The following is a 27394-nucleotide window of genomic DNA, read 5'->3' as shown; positions in this document are numbered from 1 at the left end:
CGTCCAGCTGGCACTTCTCTTCTGCACGCAGATCTGACTCGACATGGGTGCTCGCGTCTGTCAAGACAACAGTACCCTGTACCTCGCTAACGACCTTGATACCATGAGATGCGACGCACACACGCGGTAACTGTGCCAATTTGTTCGCAGCTGGCCTAGCTGTCTCTACAGTCCTCTGTTGGCACAGCACCTCGTCGCTCTCACTCTGGCCGTTAACGGCCTCTGCTGCCACTAAGGCATTGCTAGCTGCTAGCACTTCGAGTTCACTTATGAATGTGCTGCTATTCTCACAGGTACTACTACTCTCGGCTTTCGACTGAAATCTGCTGTCGAAATCCTGCCATTTTCGCTGCGTCCAGCCTACAGATTTTTCAAGCCGCTGTTGACTTTGTTCGATTAACTGCTCGAAACCTTCAATCTTTATGTTCAATGCCTCAATGTACTGCCTTCTTACTTCTGTTAGGCCTTTTCCCTGTGAAATGCTTTTCAGTTCCTGCCTAGCTTCTTCCTGTTCTTGCTTAAATTCTTCCTGTTCCCGCTTTTTGCTTAGAATTCGTTTGCCCATTTGTTCTATGAATTTTGAATCATTGTTGCTTTCTAGAATTGCCTTACGAATTTCTGCTTCCGTCAAGTCCTCCTCTACGTTTACCTCGATCTCCTCACACAACCACAACAGGTCAGCTCTCGTCAAACACATTAGGACCATGGTCGCTACTTTAAGCTTTGGTTCTGCTGTCACACAATACTTGTTGCGATACCCACGCGAATCAAAATACAAGTAAAAGATCCCCAGCGAATCAAATCCAAAAACACAGGGAAATTGAAGCCTGGTAAATCTTACAGCTAAAACCAAACGCTTACCCACTGAAGCAGCACCATATCACCAGTCCTTCCCCGCCGTATCCAGTCAGTTGCAAGAGGTGGTCGCCCAAGTCGCCTCCAACTTGATCAGGATGCCGGTCGGTCACCATGTGCCAACGTCCGTCAGCTGCCGTTGTTGTCTCCCGAGTCGTAGGCCGATCTAGGAGCCGTAGTCGGATCCCTCCGCTGCCATTCAGTTGTCAGATTCGTCGGAGTTGGAGCGGTCGTACTTGTAGGACGATCGGAGAAACTTGGGGCCGCAGGACTAGGCGCGCAGGATTTAATGGCAGCATTTACATTTTATAACATGAGGTACATTGGTTGTCTTGCGCGACTCCCATATGGAGCCCGCAAGATTAACATTCAGCAAAACAGCATTCGAGCACACAGCTCACTACTACATTTTCAGCATAACATCGAGCACTCAGCTCCTTACGACGAGCACGACACGAGCACGAGCACTCTAGCAGTCTGCAAACGCTGCTTATAAGCCTCCGCTTGACGTCATAGTTCGACGTCATCGTTCGGCGTGGACGGAGCACGAATGGTCGGGAATGTGCGTCCAATCATGGTAAACTTGCCGCCGCCCCGCAGTACAGCCCACACACACAAAGGCTAACACGTTCGAGCCTACACACACAAAGGCTAACGCGTTCGAGGGCTTTGTAGAACTCTCGGTATAACCCGCGGTGTCGTCGACCGAGGGCCTCGTAGAACTTTGCGCCGTCCCGGGTGGCGCGGCGGCGCACCACATTCCAGAGCTGCCCGCGCTCCACGTGGCCGCCTGTCATCCGTAGTTCTCAGAAGGCGCCTCGTCTGGGGGGGTTGGAACACGCGCAGCGGGCTGAAAGCTGCCACGTTGCCACCCCCGTACGGCCATTCCTAACACCGTGTACGTAAGAACCGCTTAAATAGGGCGTACTAGCCTGAGAGGTGCTAACGAGCTGATTATCCACGCTGTGAGCGTATTTCATCAGAACAGTGTCGAAGCAGCTTCTGCGCTTGTGTAAACGGCTTGTCCAAGTTCATTCATAAAGTTGATTTTGCTTTTTGGAGCGGCTTGTGCATCTTCAAATGGCTGCGTAGTGCTATCTAATAGGTTACAGCAGTTATTATAAGTGCCTACAGGATTTATAACGTCAGCTCGATTTCGGATGCTCCCATATTCGCAAGAAGGTCTTGGTGAAAAGGCACACCCTTTCTTTTTGTTTTCTTATGTCTTTTTGGCGCTCACATTTATGCTAACAAATATGCCCCGGTGAACGATCGATATTTGTCGTGGCGACGACGATTCGGCGACTTGTTTCTACGCTCACCCATGCATAAAGCTCTGCGCCGCTGAGCGGAACATAATGACCGCCGAACTTCCTTTTTGTTTTTGTGTTTAGCCGCACGCAAAGCGACAAAGGCGTCACGAGCCAAGCGCAGACTTATTAAGAATGTTTTTTTTTTCTGTTTACGCGCGATTACGCAGACCCGTCGAATTGCGGAAGCCCGGACCGGGAAGAAAACTCCACCACGACGGGTCGAGACTATCGGGTGGGACAGGAAGTGGTCTACGAGTGTCCCACCGGAAGCCTGCTGGTCGGAAGTGGCTCCCGGAAGTGCGCCACGTCAGGATTTTGGACCGGTAGTGCCCCGCTGTGCAAGTGTGAGTAATTTCGGCGCGAGCTTTCTCGCGTTCATCGTCGAACTAGCATCAACGTTGAGGCTTGTCTCGCTTATTCTTCGCATTGGCGCTACAACGTTCTGTGCTCATTAAGGTCCTCTGATGGCTGACTAGAGTGGTATATTTGTTTATGGCTCGCTACGTGAACCATTCGCGGCAGGTTTGGTTAGTAATTGCTGGGTTACGAGGTAGCAACTGGAAGTCGTTTGCCTGCGCAGGCTGGGCAGACTTGCGTCTGGGTGTTCGTTACTGGCAGCGAGAATACATAATGCGGAGTAACGAGATGTAAACCTGGATATAACAAAGTAAACAGCGTTGAGGAGATGCGCAGTACGCACTCGTATCAGGAGATAAGACAAGAGTTCAATCGCATATACGACAGTCATATTTGAAGACACTATCACTGGTTGAATCAGGGCTTCTCCAGTTAATATCGTGTTTCTTGCTTGGCCTCCTCGGACGATTTAACCGTCACCGCTGTTTTATAAATTATTCTATATTAACTTCTATGTAATCAAACGGAAAACGGAGCTCCAGAAACAGCCATAATCGATCTATCCAAGCTTTTACCGCTCATACTAATAAATTCAGGCACTCCTTCTTCCCCAACGTGATTGAAATGTGGAATAAGTCTGGATGACTATCTGTGCTAGTGCGCCGCTTGATTCCGATGTATTCTGTGTTTGTGATTATTGCACATGTTCTTTTCTTTTATATTTTTTCGTAACCCTCTCTGTAAGGACCCTCGCAAGGGGGTTCACAGTATTGTTAAATAAATAATTAAAATAACCTTTATGAAAATTAGCGGAAATAGGAGTGCTACATACGTGAACAAATAACGATATCTAAGAATCATTGTGCTGTCAGAAGAGCTTGTCTTCCCTGAATAACGTCTGAATGTATCTGTACAATAACGTATCTGTATGTACCTGTATCTGTAACGTAATGTATCTGTATGAATAACGTACGTCTGAATGTATCTGTACACTGCGAAAGCAAAGTATAACAAAATTCCATTTAGTGTGCAATATCAGTAAGCACGCATTGGTAGATTTGGCGTAGTCTGGAGTTTTTCATAAAGAAACCGTGATGAAATGTTGCTTTGTAGAAAGCTGATAGACGTATGCAAGCGCCGTGACACAGCAGAGAACATGCAGTTGTTTACAAAGAAAACTCGTAATTAGACTGCTGTTGCAGTCATAAATTAACTTTTACCACTCTTCACCTAACGCGCACACCGCTGGCGGCCTCACGCGGACTGCATAAAATTCTGAACTGTTTGATATGATTTGCATGTAAAACATGGGGGCTATAGGATTAACGGCTAATAACTAGACTTCTAGTTGCGCCACTGCTAGCATGATATGAACTAAAAGAAGCAAGAAAAAAAAGGAAAAAGTGACAGATGCACATGAATATTGAAACGGTCAATTAGCATTCGATAGCGCCATTGTGTCCAATAGCTTTCTCTGTTTTTTCCAACGCCGCAAGTTTTTTAAAGCAAATAGCTTTCCACATGGCCCTTTAGTCCGTTTTCGAAGTGGATGGATAATGACCTGTGGCTGCTGGTCGGAAGTTGGTGGTGATTGGACTTTCAACGCCCAGAGTTGATGGGTGCCTTCGTCCTCCAACGCCGACTGTTATAGCTTTTGGAGACGCACAAGCCATAGAGAGAGAGAGAGAGAGAGAGAGAGAGAGAGAAGGAGATTCTTGATGATGGGAAGGAAAGGTTGGGGTAAAGTGCAGCGCAGTAACTGTCTCTCAGCAGCGAGGAGTCCACTCGGAGCTACCGTCGTGTGCGGACGTCAGGTTTGGAGCTCCTGCGTCAGCAGCAGACGCTACAGCGTCTCACGCGCTTTTCCTCGCTACCTCGCCCTATTCCGAGCACGACAACGAACGCTTGCTGCGACCTTCCACGGCGACGACAAGATCACCACCGATGCCGCAGGGACGCTCGCGGCGTCTCTGAGCCGTAGTGCTCAAGCTAAGCCTCAGCGTGGTCAGGATCGGCGTCCGGGGACTGCCGACCTTGTCCAGCACCGCGAAAACCCGTTGACCACGATCATGGATGTGGAAGCTACCAACGGCGATGATCCAGCAACAGAAGGATATCCAGAAGACCCGGCGGATGGATCATGGCTCACTGCTCGCGGCCGGCGGAGACGCCGCGCCGACGATACGTCTGACCCAGCAGCCCGCCGCCAAGAGACGCAGCATTCGAACCAAACTGTACCACGACGACCCCAGAGACCACCACCTCTGCCCATTGACGATTTTAAAGTCATCCTGCGCCCGAGAAACGGTCTCACATTCGGTGAGTGGCCTCGCCACACTCTGACTCGCGCCGTCGGCATCGAGGCGCGCCTCAAGGAACAAGAGGTCGACGAACTTCACCTACGTGTTCAACGTGCCCAAAACATCGCCCTCATCAGCACGCCAAGTGAAAGAATAGCGACCAGCCTTAACAAGATGACATCGCTTGCACTTGGCCCGCGACGCTACCCCATCTCAACATACATCGCCTCCCCCGATAATTCCTGCAAAGGAGTCATCACGGGTCCCGACACAGGGACTACATCAACCGAACTTTTAGACCACCTGTTGGCACCTGGGGTGGAAATCCTCCATGCTCGCATGATGGGGCGAACAACCACGGCCATCATAACATTTGCTGGCCTCAGGGTACCGCGCTACGTTAGGTATTATGGGGCCGAGTACCGATGCTACATACACACCCCGAGGGCCCAGGTATGCAGCGTATGCCTCACAGTGGGCCACCGTGCGGACGTCTGCCCCACGCCAAGCATCAAGCGCTGCACCACATGTGGGACTGAAAACCCATCCACCACCGAACCTCACCAGTGCCAGCCCCGGTGCCTGACGTGCAAAGGGGATCATCCGACAACCGATCCCAGCTGTCCGGGCCGGGCACGAAAGCCACCCAACAAGCAACGAGTGCGCCAGGAACTCGAGAAACAAAAACGGCAACAGCATCGTCCTATGGCCCAATCTGGAGAGCGACGAAGCCGATCGCGGTCCCGTTCCCGATCTCGGTCCCGATCCCGGTCACGATCTCGGAGCCGAGGCCCCTGCGAGTGTTCTAAGAACCGCGAGCGGGTACCGCCACCATCGTCATCATCATCCTCATCACCACCGACGTCACCACCACCAGTGGCACCACCACCGGCCAAGAAGAAGCCGCCACCACTACCGCAACAGCTACCATTAGTAACGCCCGAAGGGCCAGCCGGACCTAAAGGGGTAAGTTGGGCGGAGGGCCCGCCACCTTCACTGCGCAAATCTCCCTCACACTCATCCGAACCTCAGACCCTACCACAAACTCAATCCCAATCCCAGGCGCCTCGCGCGAAGATCCCTCCCCAGTCCACAACTTCATTGTGCCGCGACCTCCAGCAGGAGCTTCGAAGAGAATTACACCGAGCTATACAGGAGATGCGAGAAAGCATTCTCACGGAGGTTAAGGAAATGATCCGAGCCGCCTTTGTAGACTTCCAAACCACCGTGCTGAAACCAATGCTGCATGAAATTACTAACGAACTCAAGCAGAGCGTGAGAGAGCTCACGGCACAACCCCTTCCCCCTAAATCATCCTCCTCCTCCTCATCTTCACTAGTCGCACGCGCTACACCAACCTCAGCGGCGTCACTAGCGACAAGCGAGCGCGCTCACCCGTACGTTCGCCCAGCCCAGCTACAGAATGATGGCGCCTGCATTGCAAATGCAAAATAGAACGGCGGGACTGACGATGTGGCAGTGGAATTGCAGGGGGTACCGTTCTAAACGGGGCTCGCTGCAACAGTACGTTGCCGCATCGTCAGAACCGCCGGACATCATACTTCTCCAAGAGCCGGGCGCCACCCTTGTAACTATCAGTGGCTACGAGGCCATTAGGGGCTCGGACGAGGCGAAAGTGTGCGCGCTTGTGTCCAGGAAACTCACATATACCCATAGTACTCTCACGTCAGATATCCCTCATCAAATCATCGAGGTTGTCCCCGCGGACACGAGACAAAATAGCCTGTACATCTTAAATGTATACAGTGCACCTCGGGCTCGGTGGGACAATTTTCAGTATCTACTCTTGGAACTCATCAAGTTGGGCCCGGTTTCCGTAGTGTGCGGTGACTTCAATGCCGCACACGTGGCCTGGGGCTATCGCAGTAACACACCAAAGGGCACCCGGCTTTGGGACCTCACACATAATCACCGATTCACCCTCATAACAGATCATACCCAGCCTAGTCGTCAGGGAAATAGCGTCGAGAGAGACACTTGCCCGGATCTCACTTTCACCAGGGGGGTCCAGGGCGAGTGGCTGAACACTGGCGAGACGCTGGGTAGCGATCACCATATTCTCATCATCCGCATCAATCACACAAGTTACAAACGCCCTGAAAAGAAAATTTGCATCACAAATTGGACCAAACTTCGCGTAATCCGTAAGGATCGAGCCTCAGGAGATGACAGCCCCAAAACTTATGCCAGTTGGCTCAGTGATTTACGCAATGATCTAAACAAAACGACTAGCCGCATAACCACGACGACAGAGACCCCCGAGGTTGACCCGCATCTCCTACATCTGTGGGACGCGCGCCGAGGTCTCACGAAGCGATGGAAACGGCAAAAGTTCAATCGAAAATTGCGCTGCAGAATATCCCAAATTACGAGAGCAGCTCAGGAATACGCAGACCAGCTAACCAGTGCTAACTGGCAAACGTTTTGTGGTAAGCTAAGTGGTACGCTGGGCACCGCGAGAACGTGGGCAATCCTTCGGTCGCTAATAAATCCGACAAACACGACATCCCATAAAAACCGGCAGCTTCAAATTTTCCTCCACCAGTACGGAGGAGACGGAGACCAGCTCCTGAAGGACCTTGAACAAAGGTATCTCTCCCGTGGCTCTAAGCCAAGCTATCCGGACTATCCGTATAGAGAAGAAAGTGACCCGCTAGGCACTGACATAACTGTCCAAGAAATCAAAGCCGCACTCGCAGACATTCATAGGAACACCGCACCCGGAGAGGACGGGATACGCTATACTCTACTGCGAAATCTCCCGGATGAGGGCCTGGAAACGCTCTGTGCTATGTACAATCAGCACTGGCACGCCGGCACTCTTCCTCTAGAATGGCGACGTGCCGAAATCACTTTCATGCTCAAGCCCGGAAAACCCCTGTCGATCCAAAATTTACGGCCGATTTCCCTCACATCGTGCATCGGAAAGCTGCTTGAGTATGTAATCCTACAACGGCTTCAACCTTTCTTGGAGATGCAAAATTTCTTTTCCCACACACAGTTTGGATTTCGCCCCCATTTGTCCGCTCACGATGTTCTTCTTCAGATAAAAGAGGACCTCGTTGACCCCCCCATCAGGGCTCAGACGAGAGCTCTTTTGGCGCTTGATGTCAAAGGAGCATTCGATAACGTTTCCCATGGTCTCATCCTTGAGAACCTGGCCCACTCCCACTGTGGCTCCCGTATGTACAATTACGTGCGAGCCTTTCTCAAGGACCGTGTAGCCACAGTGGGAATGGGCCCATATCGGTCAACAGACATTAAAGTTACCGGAGCGGGGACACCTCAGGGGTCGGTGCTCTCGCCGACGCTATTCAACATAGCTATGGCGAGACTACCCCAGTTACTGGAGAAGGTTGAGGGGCTATACCACGCGATATATGCTGACGATCTGACTCTCTGGACGTGTACCGGCTCGGATGGAGACATTCAGGACCGCCTACAGACGGCGGTGGATATAGTGCAGGCATACCTCGCGACTGGAGACCTTGAATGTGCACCAAATAAATCAGAACTATTACTAATCCGACCGCTAAGCAGCTATGAAACGCCAATTCCAGTGATTGAAGTGAGAATACAAGGCATACCAATTCCCACTGCACAAAGGGTCCGAATCCTTGGTTATCACCTACAATCCAACGCCAAAGCTCACTTCACGGTAGATCTCCTTGGTCGACAGTGCGAGCAAATTATCGGTATGATGAGGCGCGTTAGTAACCGCCGCTCAGGACTCAAGGAAGCCGATATGCTGCGGTTGGTCAAGGCATGCATTATCAGCCGGCTAACCTATCACCTCCCATACCACAACCTGACGCTCTCTCAGACCAACCGTATAAACACAATTATTAGAAGAGCCGTCAAACAAGCACTCGGAATTCCTGTATATGCTTCTACGGAACGACTACTTGCTCTCGGGGTACACAATACCATCGAGGAACACATCGAAGCGCACAGAATGGCACAACTCGAGCGATTGAGACTGACCCCTACAGGCAGGCATTTGCTCGCACGGCTGGGCTACCCACAGCATTCACCCTCTACGCGAGAGCATGTCCCAGTCCCATCAAACATCCGAACCTTACTCACCATAGCGCCCATACCGCGCAATATGCATCCAGAGCATCATAATGGTCGCCGGGATGCACGTGTTAGATACCTCCGGAAACTCCTCAACGCCCAGCCGGAGGGCACCGTCTATTATACCGACGCTGCCCACTATGCTCTTGCGACCAGAAACAAAGAAAGACAAGTGTCGGTGGTGGCGGACGATCAAGGTAATATCGTCACCTCGTGTAGCGTCCAAACCAAAGCTACGCTCACAGGGGAAACGTTGGCCATAGCACTCGCTTTCAACCACATCGTCGGTCACATGGAAAGATCCCCAAACCACGACCACATCATCATTACAGACTCACAAGACGCATGTCGAGCCTACCTCAGGGGTCATATTCCTCAGGAAGCCAATCGCGCTCTCACCAGCACACGTAAGCTCCCCGCCATTCCAGATCCCTCAGTACCACGCATCAGGCTGATTTGGACCCCTGCTCATGCCTCACTGTCGGGTAATGACCGCGCTCATGCGGCTGCCCGAGAGCTAACCTGCCGGGCACCTGGCAGTGAGGCGAGCAACCCATATCAAGCCTCCCAGAATTTGCCCAACACATACCGGGACACTCTAGACTTTTACAGACTAGGGCGCTTGCAATATCACCCACCTCCCAAATCTTTCTCCCGGGATGAAGCCGTATCACTGCGACGGCTTCAAACCAACTCGTATCCGAACCTCCTCTTTCTCAACAAACTCTCCCCAACCTTATATCCCACCACCTGCCCAGGGTGCGGTGCACCACCGACGACGTTCCACGTCACGATTGAGTGCCAAAAACCACCTAAGGATATCCCTCTTCTACAATCCCCCCAACCAACATATGCGCAGTGGGAGGCAATCCTCCGTCGCTCCGAGCCTCAGGTCTGGCTGGCCCTGATACGACGAGCACGAGCGGTGGCGACAGCCATTGGGGCCCTGGACTGAGGGCCCCAACCACATAAATCCTTTCACTTTATAATAAAGTTTCTTCTCTCTCTCTCTCTCAGCAGCGAGAGCTTTGGGGCGTTTGAAGGTTTTGAGGAGGCAGTTGACTTCTGTGCTGACGCTCGCATCACTCGTTGCAACACACATGTGAGGCGTATATTTGTCAGAGTGAGGAACCTTGTCACAGTGAGGGTTAGGCATACTGCCAGCTCTACTAAAACGCTACATATGTTTTGATCAATGGCTGTGCGCCCTACGGAATTAGGCAATCAAAAAGCAAACAGTACATAAATATCCTCACTCTGACAAATATATGCCATCGAGCGCATCATTCCATTACTAAAGCAAATGGCTTTTCAGAAGCCTTTAGTTATTCCATACTGAAAAGATATTGCGCCAAGAAACAACACACACAAGAAAGACGACGACACCACGGCCGCGACTTCAACTCTGTCGTCGTCTTGTGTGTGTTGTTTTTTGGTGCAAAATCTTTTCAGTATACAAGATCACCAACTAGCACAGCAGTTAACTCTTCTAAACTTTAGTTATTCGTTTGCATTGACAGTTATTGCCAGTTGTTTCTTCAAAATTATTTTTTTTTGATGAGCTAGCTTGTAAAGGTCTAGAATTAGTGTGTGCATTATAATATCATTTGTAACATTTGTATTTAACATTGGCAAATTGACAAAGTAAATAAGTTTGGTTTTATGTCGACCTGCAGCGAGAGATTAGCGTGGATTACCGGCTAATAATAACGCCGTTATTTTCCGAATAAGCTTTACTGTTTGTCGTAAGGCAGACTAGGTAAAACGAAGCCTAAACATACACAAATGACCACGTTACGGATCAATAACCACCACTCAAAGAAGGAACCTATTCCCGGTTGGCTAGTGAGATATAATGTGTTGAGAAAAGTCGCTCTTTGTCCGACCTAATTAAAAGCAATACTTCCTTCGCTACGCTTCTTTTTAGTATTTGATATCTCGATTTCGGGCACGTTTATCACTGATAAGTGTAAGCAGGAACAGAATATTTTCGAGGAAGTGAAATAAGGGACATACCATTGGGAACTCAGCCCAGTGAGAAAGCGATAAAGGCAGCCTAAGTGCGCTATTGAACCTTATGAATTCAGAGGAGGTACGACGAAGCGGCTCTCTTTTGTACGGGAGGCGAATTCTGAAAACTCGTGGAAGACCTGGCGAACGTGATAACGACGCACTGCATTTGAGATGGAAAGTTAATGCTCAACGTAAAGCAAATGCTTAAAGTTGGGATCTATAGACGTGAGGTTTCACTTGAACATGAAGCTGAAGTTAGTGAAAACAGCTAGGGCAAAAAGGTAGTGCTTTTCACCATGTAGTGGAGCACACTACATTTCTCTTTTTCCGTCATATTTATCTCGCGGTGGCGTATGTTTATTTTTACTCGTGCCACGAAAGAACACGTTTTTCATTTTCATGGTCCTTCATCGGAAAGTCATTGAAGACAAGGATAGCAGAATTTTGTGAGGCCAGGCGAAGTCGTTATTACAAAAGGCGAGGGGAGCTTACAAACTTTTTTTTTTGTGAGAAGTTCCACTGCTGTTCCTTCTTTTCGAGCTATGATAAGAAGTTATTGATGACCGTTGAAGCACCGCTTATCAAGCGAATGCATTTACACAAAATTATTACAGAGGGGTATGAACAATGAACTTTCACGAAAGGCCTTCTATGCCTAGTCAATTTCTGGCTAATTTATTATGCGGCAAGATTGCTTCGCTTTGCTGCCAGTTGTCGAATAATGTGGTCTCACGCTGGCTATTGGTTACCCTACTGCTTATCTGAGTTCGAAAGTATATCGCTGTACTCTTAGAGTAATTAATGCCCGGCTTACCTCTCAAGCTAAGCCGATTTGTAATCAACTGCGAATTTGCATTCCACGAAGCTCGTGTAGATTTCTTTCTGTATAACTTTTCTCCACCAGCAGAGTTAAGATAAATTATCATTTAAAACGTCGTCACACCCCTCTTCCAATATGTAGGTGCTGCTTTTGATGCGCTTGCTTCTCCGGAAAAGTAAACATCCACCAGCGTCTGCTTACATGCTTTTCTGCTTATCAGAAAATCCAATGCCGCGAGATCGTTCGCAAATTTTTTAGCGCTAAATCATAGGGACGATTTAAATATGCTCGCAGAATTATGCCCATATCAGTCCGTTTTTCTCTATGGTAGATGTCGATATTGACAACATTCATGATCCATGGTCTTATGCACCGCGATGACATTGAAGGATTTGTGTAGTTCGGAATCTGGAAGGTCAGAATATGCAGCCACAGCTACTCTCAGTATTGTATTGCTGTAATTCTGTTTGCAGCAGGCGTTGAGTGCCAGACATCCGGCGACGAACAAGACGGTTCGGAAGGCGCTGGCCTGCTATCTCAACAACAGCAACCAACTTGAGTGCCGCTGACACGCGCCCTACTGTTAGCCAGTAGTTTAATAAATTATATTCGCCCAGGATCTTGTGTTCCGACGTCATCGTGAACAAGAATAATTTACTGCTCTTTATACACTGTACCATACCATGTTCGATGTATTGTTCAAGGTTATGGTGCTCTTGGTACTTGTGGTTCAAGGTACTTTACGTGGTGTGCCACGACCATGGTGTTAACCTAGGGCCCTATAACGTAAAACTATTCCAATATGTTTCTATTCCAATTTCCTGACGGCAAATTTGCGTAACCACCGACGCAAGCACCGGGCGGTCACCCATAGGGTTGTCTGAACAGACCTATCAAACGCTCTCCTCGTTCATAGGAGGTCCATTTTGTTTGCTTGAAAAACGAATAACATTGCCTACACTGAGCGGCTTGTTGTATCTAATTGGCTGACAAGAGGCGAGGAGAACGCTCAAGTGGAGAGGGATTCACTGGGGCAGAGCCAGTGCACTGAAAACCGATAACCGGATGAAGAGGGTGGTGCCGGCGTCTGCGATTGGTCGGCTTTCCCTTACTTAGCTTGTGGTGGCTGGTCGAAAATCGCGGCGGCATGCAACGGAAGCTTAGAAATGACGCTAAAATTGACCCTCAGCAAAGAAGAGTTGGCAGAATGAGGTATTAAACGTGTCGAAAGTGCTTAAAAACGTTACACGGTCACGCAAGAAGTTTTATTATACGCAAATACACCCATGCTCTCCGGCAGGTGCGAGTAGCCAGCGTCTCAGCGATCGGCGGCAGCTATCTTTTATTCCTTTCGGAACGGGGCAGCCTGCGGCTATTCCGAAAAAAATTCAGTTTTGTTCGGCATATTAATGCATCTTTATCGCGTACACGTCACTTTGACGCGGTGAGTTCGTGCGGTTTTGTGACGTCGCGTGACAGGCAGGTGAAGTGGGTGCAGCCCGAAAACTTTTTAGCAATAGCAGAGGGCTAATGGCGAAAAGGGGTCGAATCAGAAATAACTGTTTTTTTTTTTCTGTCAAATGATGCACAATCAGTGTGCACACATCATATCAGATGGGGCGGTATTGCGGTTTTTGTAACGTCGCGTGACAGACAGGTGAAATGGGGGTGGTCGAAAAAAGTTTTTGACCAATCGCGGAGGGTTGATAGCAGAATTGGAATAGAAAAGTTTGGAATAGTTTTACGTTATAGCGCCCCTAATCTAACACCATGACCACGACCTTGAACATTTTAAGTTTTTCTCGTACAGTTACCAAGATAAATTCGCAAAGTGAAATAAAAATTTCTGCAGTGCTGGGAATTACATGTGGATGCAGGTGTCCAAAGCACGAAATTGTGCCTACCTCATCATTTAATTTAATCGCGGAATCGTCAATCGTTCATACTAGCATTTGCTAGCAAAGGCAGATATTAATACAGACGTCTACATTTTTCTCTGCGTTTAGTAGTCGTGTTTTTAGAAATTATATTTTTGCGAGATCTCTGTGGCCTTTAGTGACGCGCGATTTTAACCAGTTGAGGGAAACGTTCAAACAAAGAGCCTGTGAATACTTCTAACATAGGGGTAAGCTTTTCTAGGTGATTTGTTAATCGTGTCAGAATGACTTCAAAAAACAAGGGAAATATGTATAATAAATGATTTATATGAACAAATAAAGACCTCAAATGGGTTTGAACTGGTGCAGCTGCTGATTCGTGTGACCTCTGCATGCCTGTAGCAGGTAAAAAATCAAGGAGTGCAGATGTTTGGGCTAGTTGGTTAGCTGCATCAATTAAAATCATAGTGCTTGATCGACACGAACAAGAAATACGGCGCACGTCCTGTCGTCTTTCTTGTCCACGTCAATTCCGCGCTATGACATCAATTGAGGTAAAAAAAGACACTGTGAGAGCACACCTGAGAAGTAAGAAGTCAGAAGCCATACCTAATTTTCATTGCATCTACTATAGTGTGATCAAAAGTGATGTAGCCTGGAACTGCTGTACTATCTCAACGATTATGCAGGCATTTCACAAGCGCAGAGCTAGTGGACGGCCACTAGCTTCAAACATTCGAGTTTTATTACTCTCACGCCTGCTTCCCGACGGGCCACATTAAATACCGCAATACCTGTACTGCCAATTTTAACTTGACAAGAAACTTGTGTACATTTACGTAAGTACCCCACAGGTTCACGCAGTGCAGACAGGACAGATCCAGGGAAAATGGTGAACCTTAAGTGACGACCATTATTTTTGAATTTTGGCTTCGTTATGAAGTGAAAAACACTGTACCGTGTTGGTTTAGTTTATGTGTAACGTTCGTTTTTGTTTTGCGGCTCAATATCCTGTTTGTGGTCATGCACAGCATAAAGGTAGGTCCTCACTTGCGGAAATGAGCCCGCGCAAGGCGGCGCGCTTATTTCGGCAGCGCTTGTGGTGCCGTCTTCTCGTCTCGTGTCCCGTCTACGTTTAGCGCTGTTAACACCAGGATGGAATATATCAACAAGCCCAAGCTGTTATGTTAGAAAATTCTTGCCGCGAGAGTGCCTTTCGCGGGGCGCGCTTATTTCTGCGAGTGAAGCCATATCTTAACACGACGCCGTGAGTTTCACTAAGTCGACACTGCTCTCCCCCTGCAGACCTGGACTGCGGTGCTCCGGATCCCGTGGACAGCGGCCGTATCGTGATGCTGCATGGACGCACGACGTACAACGCAACGGTGGAGTACGTGTGCGACACCAACTACACCCTGGTGGGACAGCCGCGACGAATCTGCGGGCCCGAGGGCAGATGGAACGGAACGAAGCCGTCTTGCCTGCGTGAGTTGAAACAGCCCTGCATTGTTTATGTGAAATGATTGGATGGCTCATGAGGCAGAAAATCTGGCGTCGGTGTGACCACACGATGGTCCAAAAAGGCTACTAACCCGTGACCTTTCGTGTTAATTAAGGCGGAATTTATTAGGGCACTGTGAAATAAGGTGGAGTTATTTAAGGCACTCGGTCGAGGGTGGTAGTCGAACCCACGATCTTGCACTCTGGCGCAATGTCAAAGAATCGCGCGGTCGGTGGTCGCCAAGTGCCCCTTGAATTTTTATTGCAGATATACTGAGCACAGAAGCGAAAATATTGGAAAAGTTTAGTAAGAATGCTGGAAGAATGGATGCATGATGATGAGGATTTCTAGTGACATCCCTTGTGACGCAGTGCGGCAGCAAATAGACACACTCCGTGCGTGAGATAGTCAAGTTTTGCTACATCTTTTGCAGACTGACATTTTGCTTATCTCTCTTTCATCTTGTAAAATTACCGGTGCCTAAAGACACCTGCTCCATCTCTCCCCGCTCGTTTTCAATCAATATAGTAAACGTGAATTATTGCATATAGCCAACTTCTCCTTAGATTTTTGGTAATATGAAAGAACAACAGCGCAAAGTAAGTGCAAAACACGTTTCCAACGCCTTGGGGTTGAATAATACGTCCCACGAAGGCGCTGCCGGCGTCGCTGCTGCCACACACTTAAGTGCTCTAGTATTGTACAAACTGTAATATGTTGACGGAGAGGCTAAGATTATCAATGAAGCAATTCCTTAAAGTAAACACTTTGCTATACAAAGAGTGTGCTTTTAAAGGCGACGCTGTGTTTGCATGGGCAGGCAATTAAATTTGTTCAACAATCACTGATTAACTCGTTAGCTGAGTGTTTACTTACTTCTCTGTGGAGTGGTGGGAGGAGAAACCGATATTAATTGGATCGATTTGCTTTTGCCAGTGGGGGAAATAATGTCTACTCTGCAGCAGCAACTAAATAAATTCCCAGGTCTGGTTGATTTCTGACAAAATGCTTCTACAAGGAAAGTGTTCCAAGACATAGCTGAAGCATAGGTAGAAGGGCACCCGAAAGAAACAATGTAGAAACCTAAGCTACGCTAAGGAATTTCGGAAGTAAAAGAAAGCGCTGTTGAAATCTTTGCGCAATTTTGTGTGTCGTTGAGAAGACAGGCGAACGTTTCGCGAATGCAGAAGCGGACAGCGTTCTTCAATGTTGACGTTGCTATGCGGCTCACGTTCCGTGTAGGCTCCAATTGCGAAATGCGTGGTCGTTTCAAACGTTCCCGAAAAAGTGATCGTAATCCCATCATGGGCGCAGATTTCAGACTTCGTTTTTTCCCCTTTTCATTCTGGGAGTACCACAAACACACAAATGTGTGAGCCTGCGCAAGACACTCATCACGGCAGCCAGATTTGTTTCACGACAGCCGGATTGCAGCCGGATCAGTTGCACTAAAAAAAAAACCAAAGGCTTTTCGCACAAAGCTTCTGTTGAGAGGTTTTGCGAAAGCAAGATCGAATACCTCTTGTGCACGGTGCAACAGACGTACGTGCTATTGGTGGTCGATTTGCAGCTTCAGGTCGTCGCTGACTAACTTTCAGTATCAATTACTATAGCATATAAACTTAATTTACGGGCAGGATATAAAAGGCCACACGACGCAATCATGTTTCGCCAGACTTCCTCTACGTTCCTCCGTATAAGTTAAAGCGATACGCTGCGGTAATCCTAGAGGAACTAGCTCAGGTGAAACTATTTATCTATTTAGAGTATATCAACTGGCTCCCGAAAGACTATTGAGTGAAGGGGGGGGGGGCGGGTACAAACCGAGAACCGAAAAGCACGTAAGCGGAAAACAGCTAAAACAAACCACCATAATACTAGTATGTAGCACAAAGCTATTGAGCATGCAATAAGGGGAAGATAATTATCATACGATAACAAAATGTTTTCGAAAATGTTGTTGCACTCTCAAGGCGGAGACACCACATACGTAGAGAGAGCTTCCGAAATTGCGGCGGCGGGGTATTGTGGCACCATTGTAGCATTATTTCGTTGAACTACTTTTGCGAGAGAAACGCTTAGAACGACAGCAATGTTGAAAGCTGCGCTGGGAACGCTCACCAGCTATTCTATGTGACCCCAGTGAGTGGTGTCGCATGCGAGGTACATACAAGCAGGGACGCCATCAATTCTGGAGCGTGTGGCGCGCGTGCTGTAAAGCTTCAGCGGTGCGATGGCTCGGTAGATAACGCATCGGGCTCGGGAAAAACCGCTGCTTAAGAAATAATAAACAAAATGACGGGGTTCCGTGTCCCAAAACCATGATTTGATTATGAGGCCCGCCGTAATGGGGGCTACGGAGTAATTTTGATAACCTCGTGTTCTTTAACGTGCGGCCAATGCACGGTACACGAGCATTTTCGCATTCCGCCCCCATCGGAACGCGGCGCCCGGATCGAACTCGCAACCTCGAGCTCAGCAGCACAACGCCAGAGCCACTGTGCTACAGCGATGGGTTATTCTTTTCTTTTGTTCGCTGTCTGTTCTGTTGGCGCTATGAACTTGTTTTTTCGGTTAAGTTTTATACTATGCTACTGCTAACTGAACGTGCTGTGTTACTTACGAAAATGAGTGGGAGACATCTGACGCAGGTCTGACTGTAAAGGCTTAATAAATGATGTAAGAGTGGTGAAAAAAAAAACACACATAATGTTCAGTCTATGTCGTTACTATTGAATGAAGGAGTTTTCTACAAATGTGCGAGTTGGGGATCGATCATACGGAAGGGAAAAGTGGTCATCCGCATGAATTCAACATAATGCTACAAAGCAAGTATTTACAGAGTAAATGCTTGGCACCTGTACTGGGTATTTTATTATTTGTACTACTCGGTGCGCACCACTATTTGTTGTATGTACAATGTGCATGTTATTCCTGTTGTCCATTGCCGTACAAGCATTCAAAATTATACGACTTTTTTATTCCAGCATGTCACAAACGTACCAGATGGAACGTGACTATCACGTCCACACACGCACACACACACGCACACACACTAAAGGAAGCGGAGTACGACTCTTGCAAATGTGTTGATTCTATTTTTCCATTCCTCCTCTTTCACACTCATCGTGGTTGCAGAGAGCTTCTGTACAGAGCTGTCTCCGGTGCCGAGCTCCAGCCTTGACGTGCAAGGCCGCCGGTACGGTGACAGAGCACACTACAAGTGCGACATCGGGCACAAGCTCATCGGCAACGACACCCGCCACTGCCAGCTAGGAGGGACGTGGAGCGGTGACGAGCCCACCTGCAAATGTGAGCACATCTTTCTCTTGCACTCACGCTGCCGAAGTTTACCGCAATATGCTGGAAGCTTAATGCGGTCGGTCGTCTTCAAGGTACGTTGAAGCAGCCGAAAGAGCCTGGCGACCGATAGAGCATGAGCGAGTGTCAAAACATCGCGGGGTCCTGCTCTCACGTGACCATGTTTTACGATATATGACGTAAACACGCAACAACCTCATGAGAAACGAAACTCAAACCGCCTGCAGAGAATCTATTATGCCCAACCATGTAGCGTGTTGAGAGGGTTGTCCGTATTTATGCCATGGTTTAGATGTTCAGGATACGCATCCAACGCAGAAAAACAGTTGCAACAATTAGGACACCGAAGCGCTTCTTACCAGTTGTGAAGCAATAATGTCCAATCGAACGCCGCTGAGTGGTCCTTCGACACCATCGCACAACATGCACAACATCGGTACGTGCTTTTCGCGCCAGCAAGCAGCAGCAGCCTGCAGCGCCAACGTCGCATGCCATCGACGTCCTTCGCGACGAGAGACCGAGGAAGCAGCAGCGGCCACCAAGGCCGGTAAGCACGTGCAGCAGCCAAGCCCAGTGGGGGAGAGAGAGAGAGAGAGAGGGGAGGGATTGCGCCCCGGCTTCCGAGAGCGGTACGGCGCCACCCACACGGGCGTGTCGCGCCACTGCCTCGTCGACGACAAACCGTCTCGTCCCGAGCGCTGGTGACGTGGCGTAACATCCAATGGGAATTTAGGTACCGTTTCGCTGCTACAGACGCCGGCTTTCTCGCTCAGTGGGTTGTATTATGCTTTCGCATTGAATTTGGAAATTATGTGTCCCTGATCCTATAAGTATTGTAGCTAAACTGGCTACTTAATAGTATTTACCGAGTAATAATAGCAATAAAGCTTGATAGTTCAATTCTTCTCTCATATTACCAGCGTAAAAAAAAAACACTGGACGCAGAAAAGATGCACACAGATCACAAACGCTGCACTACAAGTGAAATTCAAGTTAGAAAAGGTTACTGGGGAGAGACATAAGATATGAAGAAGTTTTACTGCGCATGCGTGCCCCCCATCCTCCGACTGAGACATTCCATCTAATTCTGTGTCATAGCAACAGAAGCCGTGCTAGTGCAATGATCACCTTTCTTTATGCAAAATGCCATAAACGCTAATCTATTCGATTCCGATATAAACTTATAGCCCCCCCTCCCCCCCCACTCCCAAGACACGTATGCTCTCAAATTTTAGCTGGTTCATTAGCTGGTTCCGGAGCAAGCTCCAGAACCAGCTAATGAATGTGAAAGATAGGTTAGCTGTTGAATCATTCCCAGCAGTTGTGCATAAGATACCATGCGCTGATTGCCACAAAGAATATATTGGTGAAACAGGGAAGTTCTCCAGACACCCCAAGGACATAAACGTGACAAAAGAAATAATAGTAACACGATGAACGCCTTTGCCGAGCATGCGCAGGAACATAATAAGAAGATTGACTGGGACAATGCCACTGTTGTTGCCAAAGAAAAGAAGATGTCATCCCGACGGCTGCTAGAATCGCTAACCATTCACTCGACGCCAGCTACGATGAACCGGACACCAGGGTCTATGCCTGCCATTTACGCACGTTCGTTACGCCACGTGCTGGCTATATAAGTGACGACAATTTCCTGTCCAACTCAGTGAACAAGGAACCCGTACGCGGTTCCGAAGCGGCGGGTTATTCATCAAACTCGGTCAGTCACCGTGATCCCCTTCACGCTCTCTAATTGCGGGCTACACTGATATCGGTAACAGTGATCAAGAAGAATCCCTGCTGGGCCTGCTGTTGCCTGCTGTTGCCTCTGCATGCGCGCGGTGTGGTCTTTAAGCCTGTTGTTTACGCACTCACCTTCCAGTCTGACAAACGCAGCTTCTGCCACACGAGAGTGGAATCCCGTAATCCCCTTCCGTGCCGCACGGATCGAAGCATGTGGCGTGCTTCTCAGTCCGGCAGTGTTTCTTGGTCGCGCCATTGACGACTGGCCAAATGCGCGCCTGTTTGTCCGGATCCGAGAATAAAACCGGGACGGCCGCATTTTGCCGCCACTATCCTTAACAAAAGGGTGCCGTATGAGCTATACCTGACCCAGCCGTTAAGTAAAGTGGCGGGAAATTGCGGCTGACCGGTTTTATTCTCGCTTCGGGACAAACTTCGATCCGTGTAGGACAGAAGTGGTTTACAAATTCCCACCCTCGTCTGGCACGTTGGTCTGACGCGAAGGTGCGTAAACAATATAGACTGAGAGAACACCACGCGCATGCAGCACCAAAAGCAGGTCCAGCAGGGCTTCTTCCTGATCACGGTAACCGATGTCAGTGCAGCCCGTTTTTTGATAGCACAATTGCTTTGGGCAGGTTTGCATCAGAATCTAATAGATTAGCGTTTAAGCCATTGTGCATAATAGAAGAATATGACAACTGCATTAGCCCCACTTCTGTGGGCATCACGTATAAAGAAATGGAATATATTAGCCACAGGATGAGGGACAAGCATGAGCAGTAAAAATTCTCTATGTTTTATGTTCTCGCTCAACTGGCCTTCTTGAAGAAAATTTCAGTTGTAGTCCAGCGTTTGTTGTGTCTACGTTTCTTTAACACGTTGATAAACGCTGTATTTGCCGTGCTGGTAAAACAAATCAAGAGTGTTCTTTTAAGATGCGTGGCTGTAGAAAGAAGCACAACACACTAGTCAGGGAACCGCTTCCAGAATAACGAGAGCGGGAAACATCAGAAATAATAGAATTCTCGCAGTGAAAGAAACAAGCACATACGTATAATCTCACACGCTACCATACACACTGCTTACACTGCTCTCATGTTCGGCACAATCATTCGCGCAGTCCCATAGCTGTGGCGCATTCGTTCCCCTCGCCATCACGAATCGCCGTGAGGCGCTTCCTAAAACAACGAAGAAAAAAAAAAACCTTGCTCCTCCTGCACAGCGCGGGGATTACTCTGTCGCGTGGCTATTCTTCCTAGGCAATCCTACGGCGGGCTCAATTGTCTTTGCTGCCTTTTGTAAAGTGTCACGGGCTCTTTTACCTTTACGTCCTGTTTTGTTCTGCCTATCCTGCCCAGCGACAAACATCCAATTTTCTGTAGCCTTAGACTAGCAACGTTTGTTCCCCCCTTGTCGAGAAACTTTATTTCGCCGAAGCATCTAACGGCCACCGCTCACTATTGTGGCTTTGCCTATTGATTGGCCGAGTTTCCGAGCTTCCTCTGAAGCGTTTTATTTTCCGCACAGACCACGTCTACGCATAGTCCCAAACCCCCAAGGAACGGACCAGCAATGCTGCACTTGTGTGGAAAAGCCCACTTCGCCCGCAGGCTCCCATCCTTGTCGAACCCCGTCACCGAGCTTCACCGAACCCCTTCATCCGGCAAAATTGAGGTTGCCCGAGAGATTACGCTGCGATCGCGCGCTTTCCCCGTCAGTGGGCGTCCGTACATACTGTTCGCATGCTTTTGCTGTATACCGTTCCTTTATGTCCTCCATATTTCACTTACCCTGCCTGCTTTCCTATGCCACTCTGCGAGCACTGCTGCATAATACGTAGCACGCGCAACACCTATACAGCTATTTCGCTATTCCTCGCACTTTTTGTTTTCTGTTTCTTGGACATCAAACTCGTAATCCGTTCTTGGCTGCTTCGCTTCAGCATTTTTTTTTTTCGGCGACCGCTGTATTGAAGATTCCTTCACGTAACCAGCGGCATTTTCTCCAATATCCACGTCGTCTTTCTTCTCACCTAGAAGGGTCTCAAACATCGACTGCCTTTCTTGTTTACTCCTTGTTTTTCAGGCCAGTCCACTCACTGAAGGCAGCTTGCAAGGACCATTACGTATTTCTGGTATCTACACCGCGCGCCTGATGCGAATGCATAATAATAGTAATAACAATAAAGAAACGCGGTCAAATCGACCATCACATGCACCAGGCGCACCATGAGCCAGTATATACGTAAAAGAAAGTAAGCAATACCAAAGGAAATATTCGTGCTGTGGCTCTGTAACAGACATTGTGGCGTGTTTCTTGGTGATTGGAAGAAAGAAGTAAACGAAATGAGATGGCTATTACAGGCGCACTTTAAAGTTTTCCCTGGTTTAGATAGCTCAGCGGCATATCTATCCGAACGAATGAAAAGTTAGGCTAGTTGGTGTTCTTGAATAACGGATGCGCCGAGCACCAACTGGGCAAAAAGAATTCGCGTATAGTCAAGTTATCCTATTCTTTGAGAGAGAGAGAGAGAGAGAGAGAGAGAGAGTGTTTGTGTGTGTGTGTTTTGATACCTGAATAATTTTCGTCTAATTTACGCCACTACATGCCGGTACATTGCTTACAAAATGCCTGTTGTCTAGAGGCATTTTCCAGCATATTCACAAAGGGTTTGGGGAGAAAGCTGCTTTAGCAATAAAAATTGCACTGGAAGTTCGCCCACTTAAGATGGGCATCTGGTTTGTATGTTCCTGGGAATTTAAGGTAGACCTGGCATCCGACAGCTGATTGAAAGCTACTGCAGACATACGGACGAAGTGAACTCAGAACAGCGCAGTATTCAGTGCGCCGTAGACAAATTCTGCTATTCAGAAATATTGCTCGCGAGAGAACATATCCATCAAGTTTGACTCGAAACTCTCCAGCAGCGAGCGCTGATGATTGGAAGAAGAAAAAACATTGGGACATCGCCTCCACGGACTTGAAAATTATATAGTCGAACGCACCTGCAACAAAGCAACAAAATGTCCTGTATAACGAAGCATTGATTATGTCCCCGCCGAATTCATATTCTTCAGGAGTAGTGTGAACAACGAAGATCCCTACAACGAATTCGCCCCTGCAACGAATAAATTTTACACGAACGCCACATGGCGGTGCCACTGTGCCCTCCGCAGACGCCACACTCACGTGGCGAGCGTGTCGATGTCAGAGTGCTGCAGTCCTGTTGTACTGCTTCAGGAACCGATCAATTCGAATGATGCTTGTAACACAGTAGTGCGCGCGGCGAACGACGAATGCGCCGCAGTTGATTGCGATATGATGATATTATGGCAACGGATGATCGACGGCGTCTTCACAACCTTCTTTCAAGGCGGAAAGGAGGCGAATGTCAGCGAAGGCAACAGCAATAAAGAGCCCGTAGACAAATGAAGAATTTTGGCGGCAAGGAAGACGACAGCTGCATCCGACGATGTTCAGCTTTACCTGGCGTCGCTCCAGCATTTCACAGCGGAGCATGCCACCAATATCAGTGCGCGGAGTTCGGCTGCAGTCGCACATTCCGCCAGAAGAAATGCGCATAAAAATAGCGACTTATTGCACTAAGCCTTTTGTGAATTCATGTAAAATAACGGTTTTCTTTTGCAGAACGTGTTTAGCTTGCTCTACTGGGAGCGGTACGCTGCGCAATATTTACAACGACGTGACCTGTACAACGAAAGATTTTGGAGGTGCGAAGCTCATCGTTATAAAGGCATTGCACTGCAGAATTTCCCGCATGGAAAACCTTCCTGCCTAGGTAGGGGCGATAACCACACATCTAGTTGCGGTATCTGCTTATGCAACCTGCGTGTGGTGAAGATGAACGGTGGGTAATGTTTCGAGCGTGGTGGTGGAGACCTCGAATGTGGGGCTGGTGACGTATCAAGAATGCAGGCGACTCTTCTCATAAGAAGGTATGATGCCTCTGCCGTACGCCCATCTGCGCTTCGACCAAGAAGTAGTTTCCTTACATTATCCACCGCCAAAGATAGGAGGTGCGCCTTTCCAGCAGCAATGAGCACGCTGTGGCCAAGCACCACATTCACGAGCAACCCAAATAGTCAGTCGTGGGGAACAAGATTGCTCACAACACAAACTGATACTTTGAAGATAAGTTAGGGGAAGTATATTTTAAACTTCGGTCACAAATACCTACTTTTGAACAACACCAAATCACGAGGGTGAGAAACTGTAGGTTTTCTTCTAGGCTGGGGGGCACCTAAATGATAATTTTTTATAGCAACCAGGAAAAATTACACGGAAACTTACAGAAGATAAAAATGACATGATGAATGGCAAATGGAGAAAAATCCACTAGAACAGTACTTACGACAGTCTCTAGAAGGAAAAATTATTTAAGCTACTCTTATTACATGGATAACTACAAGCTTAAGGGAGTTGAGCCGCATAAGCACCTTGGCTTGATTTTCTCCATTGATGTTCGCTGGAACGATCACATAGATTGTGTGGTCTAAGGCCAGCAAGTCGCTCTGGTGTATCAGACGTAATATGCCGTTTGCGACACAAGAAACAAAGTGTTCAGTGTATTAAGTACTGATTAAGCCAATAATTGAATATGCAAAGGTGGTATGGGATGCTTTCTCTGCTACAAACATATCAAAAATCGAAAAAATCTTGCATCTAATACCAGTGGTCGAACTCTCTTTCTCAACTGTGTGTACATGCAGACCGATATATATTACAGGCTAGGACTAAATGCGAAAGGTTGAAATATTTTTATCTTACTATTAATCATCATGTTCATATAACATACACCGACTATTTTGACTATTTTTGTAGTGAGACCTCTAGGTACCGCCATTCAATGTTTATTCAATAACGTTTACTCCTGCTGTTAGCACTGACCGTTCTAAGCACAGCTTCTTCCCAAAGGCTATTATCGAATGGAATTCTGTCTGGAGAAGCTACCTCGTCCTCATCAACTGATTAATTCATAAAATACATAGCTTACATACTGATGTGTAACTGCTAACAGATTTCTTTTTACCTATACGTGACTTGCTGCATTTATTTGCTAACAATTTGCTTATTTGTTATTTGGCGCTATTAATTCGTCCCTTCATTTGTAACATATTTGAATGCGGAAAATATCTGATGTGATTCTTTTCTAGAATGTGTGGGGTCTGATGTGGAATTCTCACACCGTACTCTTGGGACAAAGGAATGACAACACAGCAGTGCAAACAATCACAAGGGCATTTATTGCACCTTTCATACATCAATGCCTGCTAGCCGAGTAGCTATCCACAAAACATGCCGATGGGCGCGCGACAAATCTAGAAGTCCGACTTACCGCGACCGGAAGCGAGCGAATGTGTTCGCCCCATGCTGGATCCCAACGCCTGCTCGTTCGCGTGTATAGTCACGCGAATCATGGCGCGTTCGAAGGCGGCCACGCGAGGCGGTCTCGCAGGAGCATGGGTCGCCGCGCACGCGGGAGACGTCCCCGCCGTGCGCCGACCCGCCGGGAAAGAGGGTCGCTGCAGGTGCGGCACGTCCGTGCTGCTGGCTGTCTCCAACCCAAAGAGAGAGCGCCTTGTCTCTCCCGCACCCAAGTAACCTCGCCGCGTTAGCAGCGCAACACTCGCGCCATCTCTCGCACTGCGCTTCAACCACATCAACCACGCGGGCGTCACGCAGGCCACGCGGCGAAGCGGGAGTACAGGAGACGCGCTATGCGGGAAAAACATCAGGGAAGGCGCGAGGGTCTCGCATCCCCACAAATGCTAACTGTTATGCATTTTTTTCCACTCTGTAATAGCTTCGGGTAAAGCCTGACAGCATCCGCAAATAAATAAATAAATAAATAAATAAATAAATAAATAAATAAATAAATAAATAAATAAATATGCAATGAAATATGCGGAAAAGGGGCAGACGATTTACAGGAAAAATATTAAGAAAAAAAATGACGTTACGTATGCGTCCTTATGACTTAGTGAGTGTGAAGAGAGGGAAAAAAACATTTACTCAACACTGAAGGTGCCAACCATGCGATATGCAGGGTTTGGTGCTTCAGACGAGGTTTATAAATCGGCATGAAGGGCGTAAAATAAATAAGTACAAAGTACGTACGCTATGACTTATTTACCAAACCAAGCACAGATGAGAAAAGTAGAACTAATTCGCGCTAATTGGTTTCAGAGCGTGTAGTCGGCGAAAGTTTGGAGAAATTAGTGATTGTTAATTGTCCAATGTTACCACCACGTTATCACGTTGACGCAGCCTTGCCCGGTACCAAATCGTTCTTTTCTTTTCCTTTTGCTTCACGCAGATATCGACTGCGGTGAGCCTCGTCCTCTGGAAGATGGCGACGTGTACCTAGTCAACGGCACCTCGACCTACCTGAGCGTGGCGCGTTACTCTTGCGGCGAGAACTTCACCCTGAACGGTGTGGATACGAGGACGTGCCTAGAGACAGGTCTCTGGAGTGACGTGGAGCCCAGCTGCGAAAGTGAGCCTCTCTGCACGATAAGCGACGCGGCGGCGACCGCTCCGCTCGGAGCCGCGCACGTCAACGTGACCGAGTCCGTCGGGAACGCCACCGCGCCTCCGAAGACGCATCTTTAAGATCCCAGCGGCGGCGACGATCGTTTTGTTTTGCTCGCCGAGCGATCCCTTGAGGCGCAGCATACGCGCTTAGCGTTTGTGCTCTGTATACTGGCTGTTTTCTTTATGCTAGCTCAAACCAAAGCCATACGGTGCACTCCATGTTTTTTTAAAATATTGTTGATGCGCGTAAAGGGTACTGTATACACTATACAGTATACTGTATACTGTATACAGCAAAAGAACGGAGGCAGCCGGTAAACCCTTCTAGCTTTTTCGTGTTATTTAAATGGTATGCAGTTCCTTGTTCAGCTTTCCTTCTGCATCACTGTTGAAAAGACGGTTGAGAAGAAAGCTTACGTTTTGTGGTTGGGCCTCACAAGCTATGGAGCAATGTAACCATAGCCTGCGAGGTGCCAAGCATATGTAGTGAAACAATGCTTAAACAAATAAAACAGAGAAAGTTGAAGATGAGAAAAACAAGGTGACAAGAAGCCATACGCCACTCGATTAAAAACGTATGATTGGCAAAAGCAAAATAAACGATTTTTTTCCCTTTTATTTCATTCGATTTTTTCCCT

The 27394-nt window shown here is 48.1% G+C and overlaps 1 protein-coding gene across 4 annotated transcripts in view; it reads left to right on the top strand.

The window, feature by feature from the left end:
* Window positions 1–27394, top strand: part of fw (CUB and Sushi multiple domains furrowed) — a 256347-nt gene that overhangs the window by 196512 nt on the left and 32441 nt on the right. For all 4 annotated transcript variants that reach the window (XM_070539928.1, XM_070539927.1, XM_070539929.1 and 1 more), the window contains exons 10-13: window positions 2336–2512; window positions 14939–15118; window positions 18273–18446; window positions 26539–26718. In XM_070539928.1, coding sequence (XP_070396029.1) covers window positions 2336–2512; window positions 14939–15118; window positions 18273–18446; window positions 26539–26718 — 711 coding nt within the window. The remainder of the gene's footprint in view (window positions 1–2335; window positions 2513–14938; window positions 15119–18272; window positions 18447–26538; window positions 26719–27394) is intronic.

Source organism: Dermacentor albipictus, chromosome 6, assembly GCF_038994185.2.
Source record: "Dermacentor albipictus isolate Rhodes 1998 colony chromosome 6, USDA_Dalb.pri_finalv2, whole genome shotgun sequence".
Taxonomy (NCBI): Eukaryota; Metazoa; Arthropoda; class Arachnida; order Ixodida; family Ixodidae; genus Dermacentor; species Dermacentor albipictus.
The sequence above is the reverse complement of the archived record's forward strand: the minus strand, read 5'-3'. Positions and strand labels throughout refer to the sequence as shown.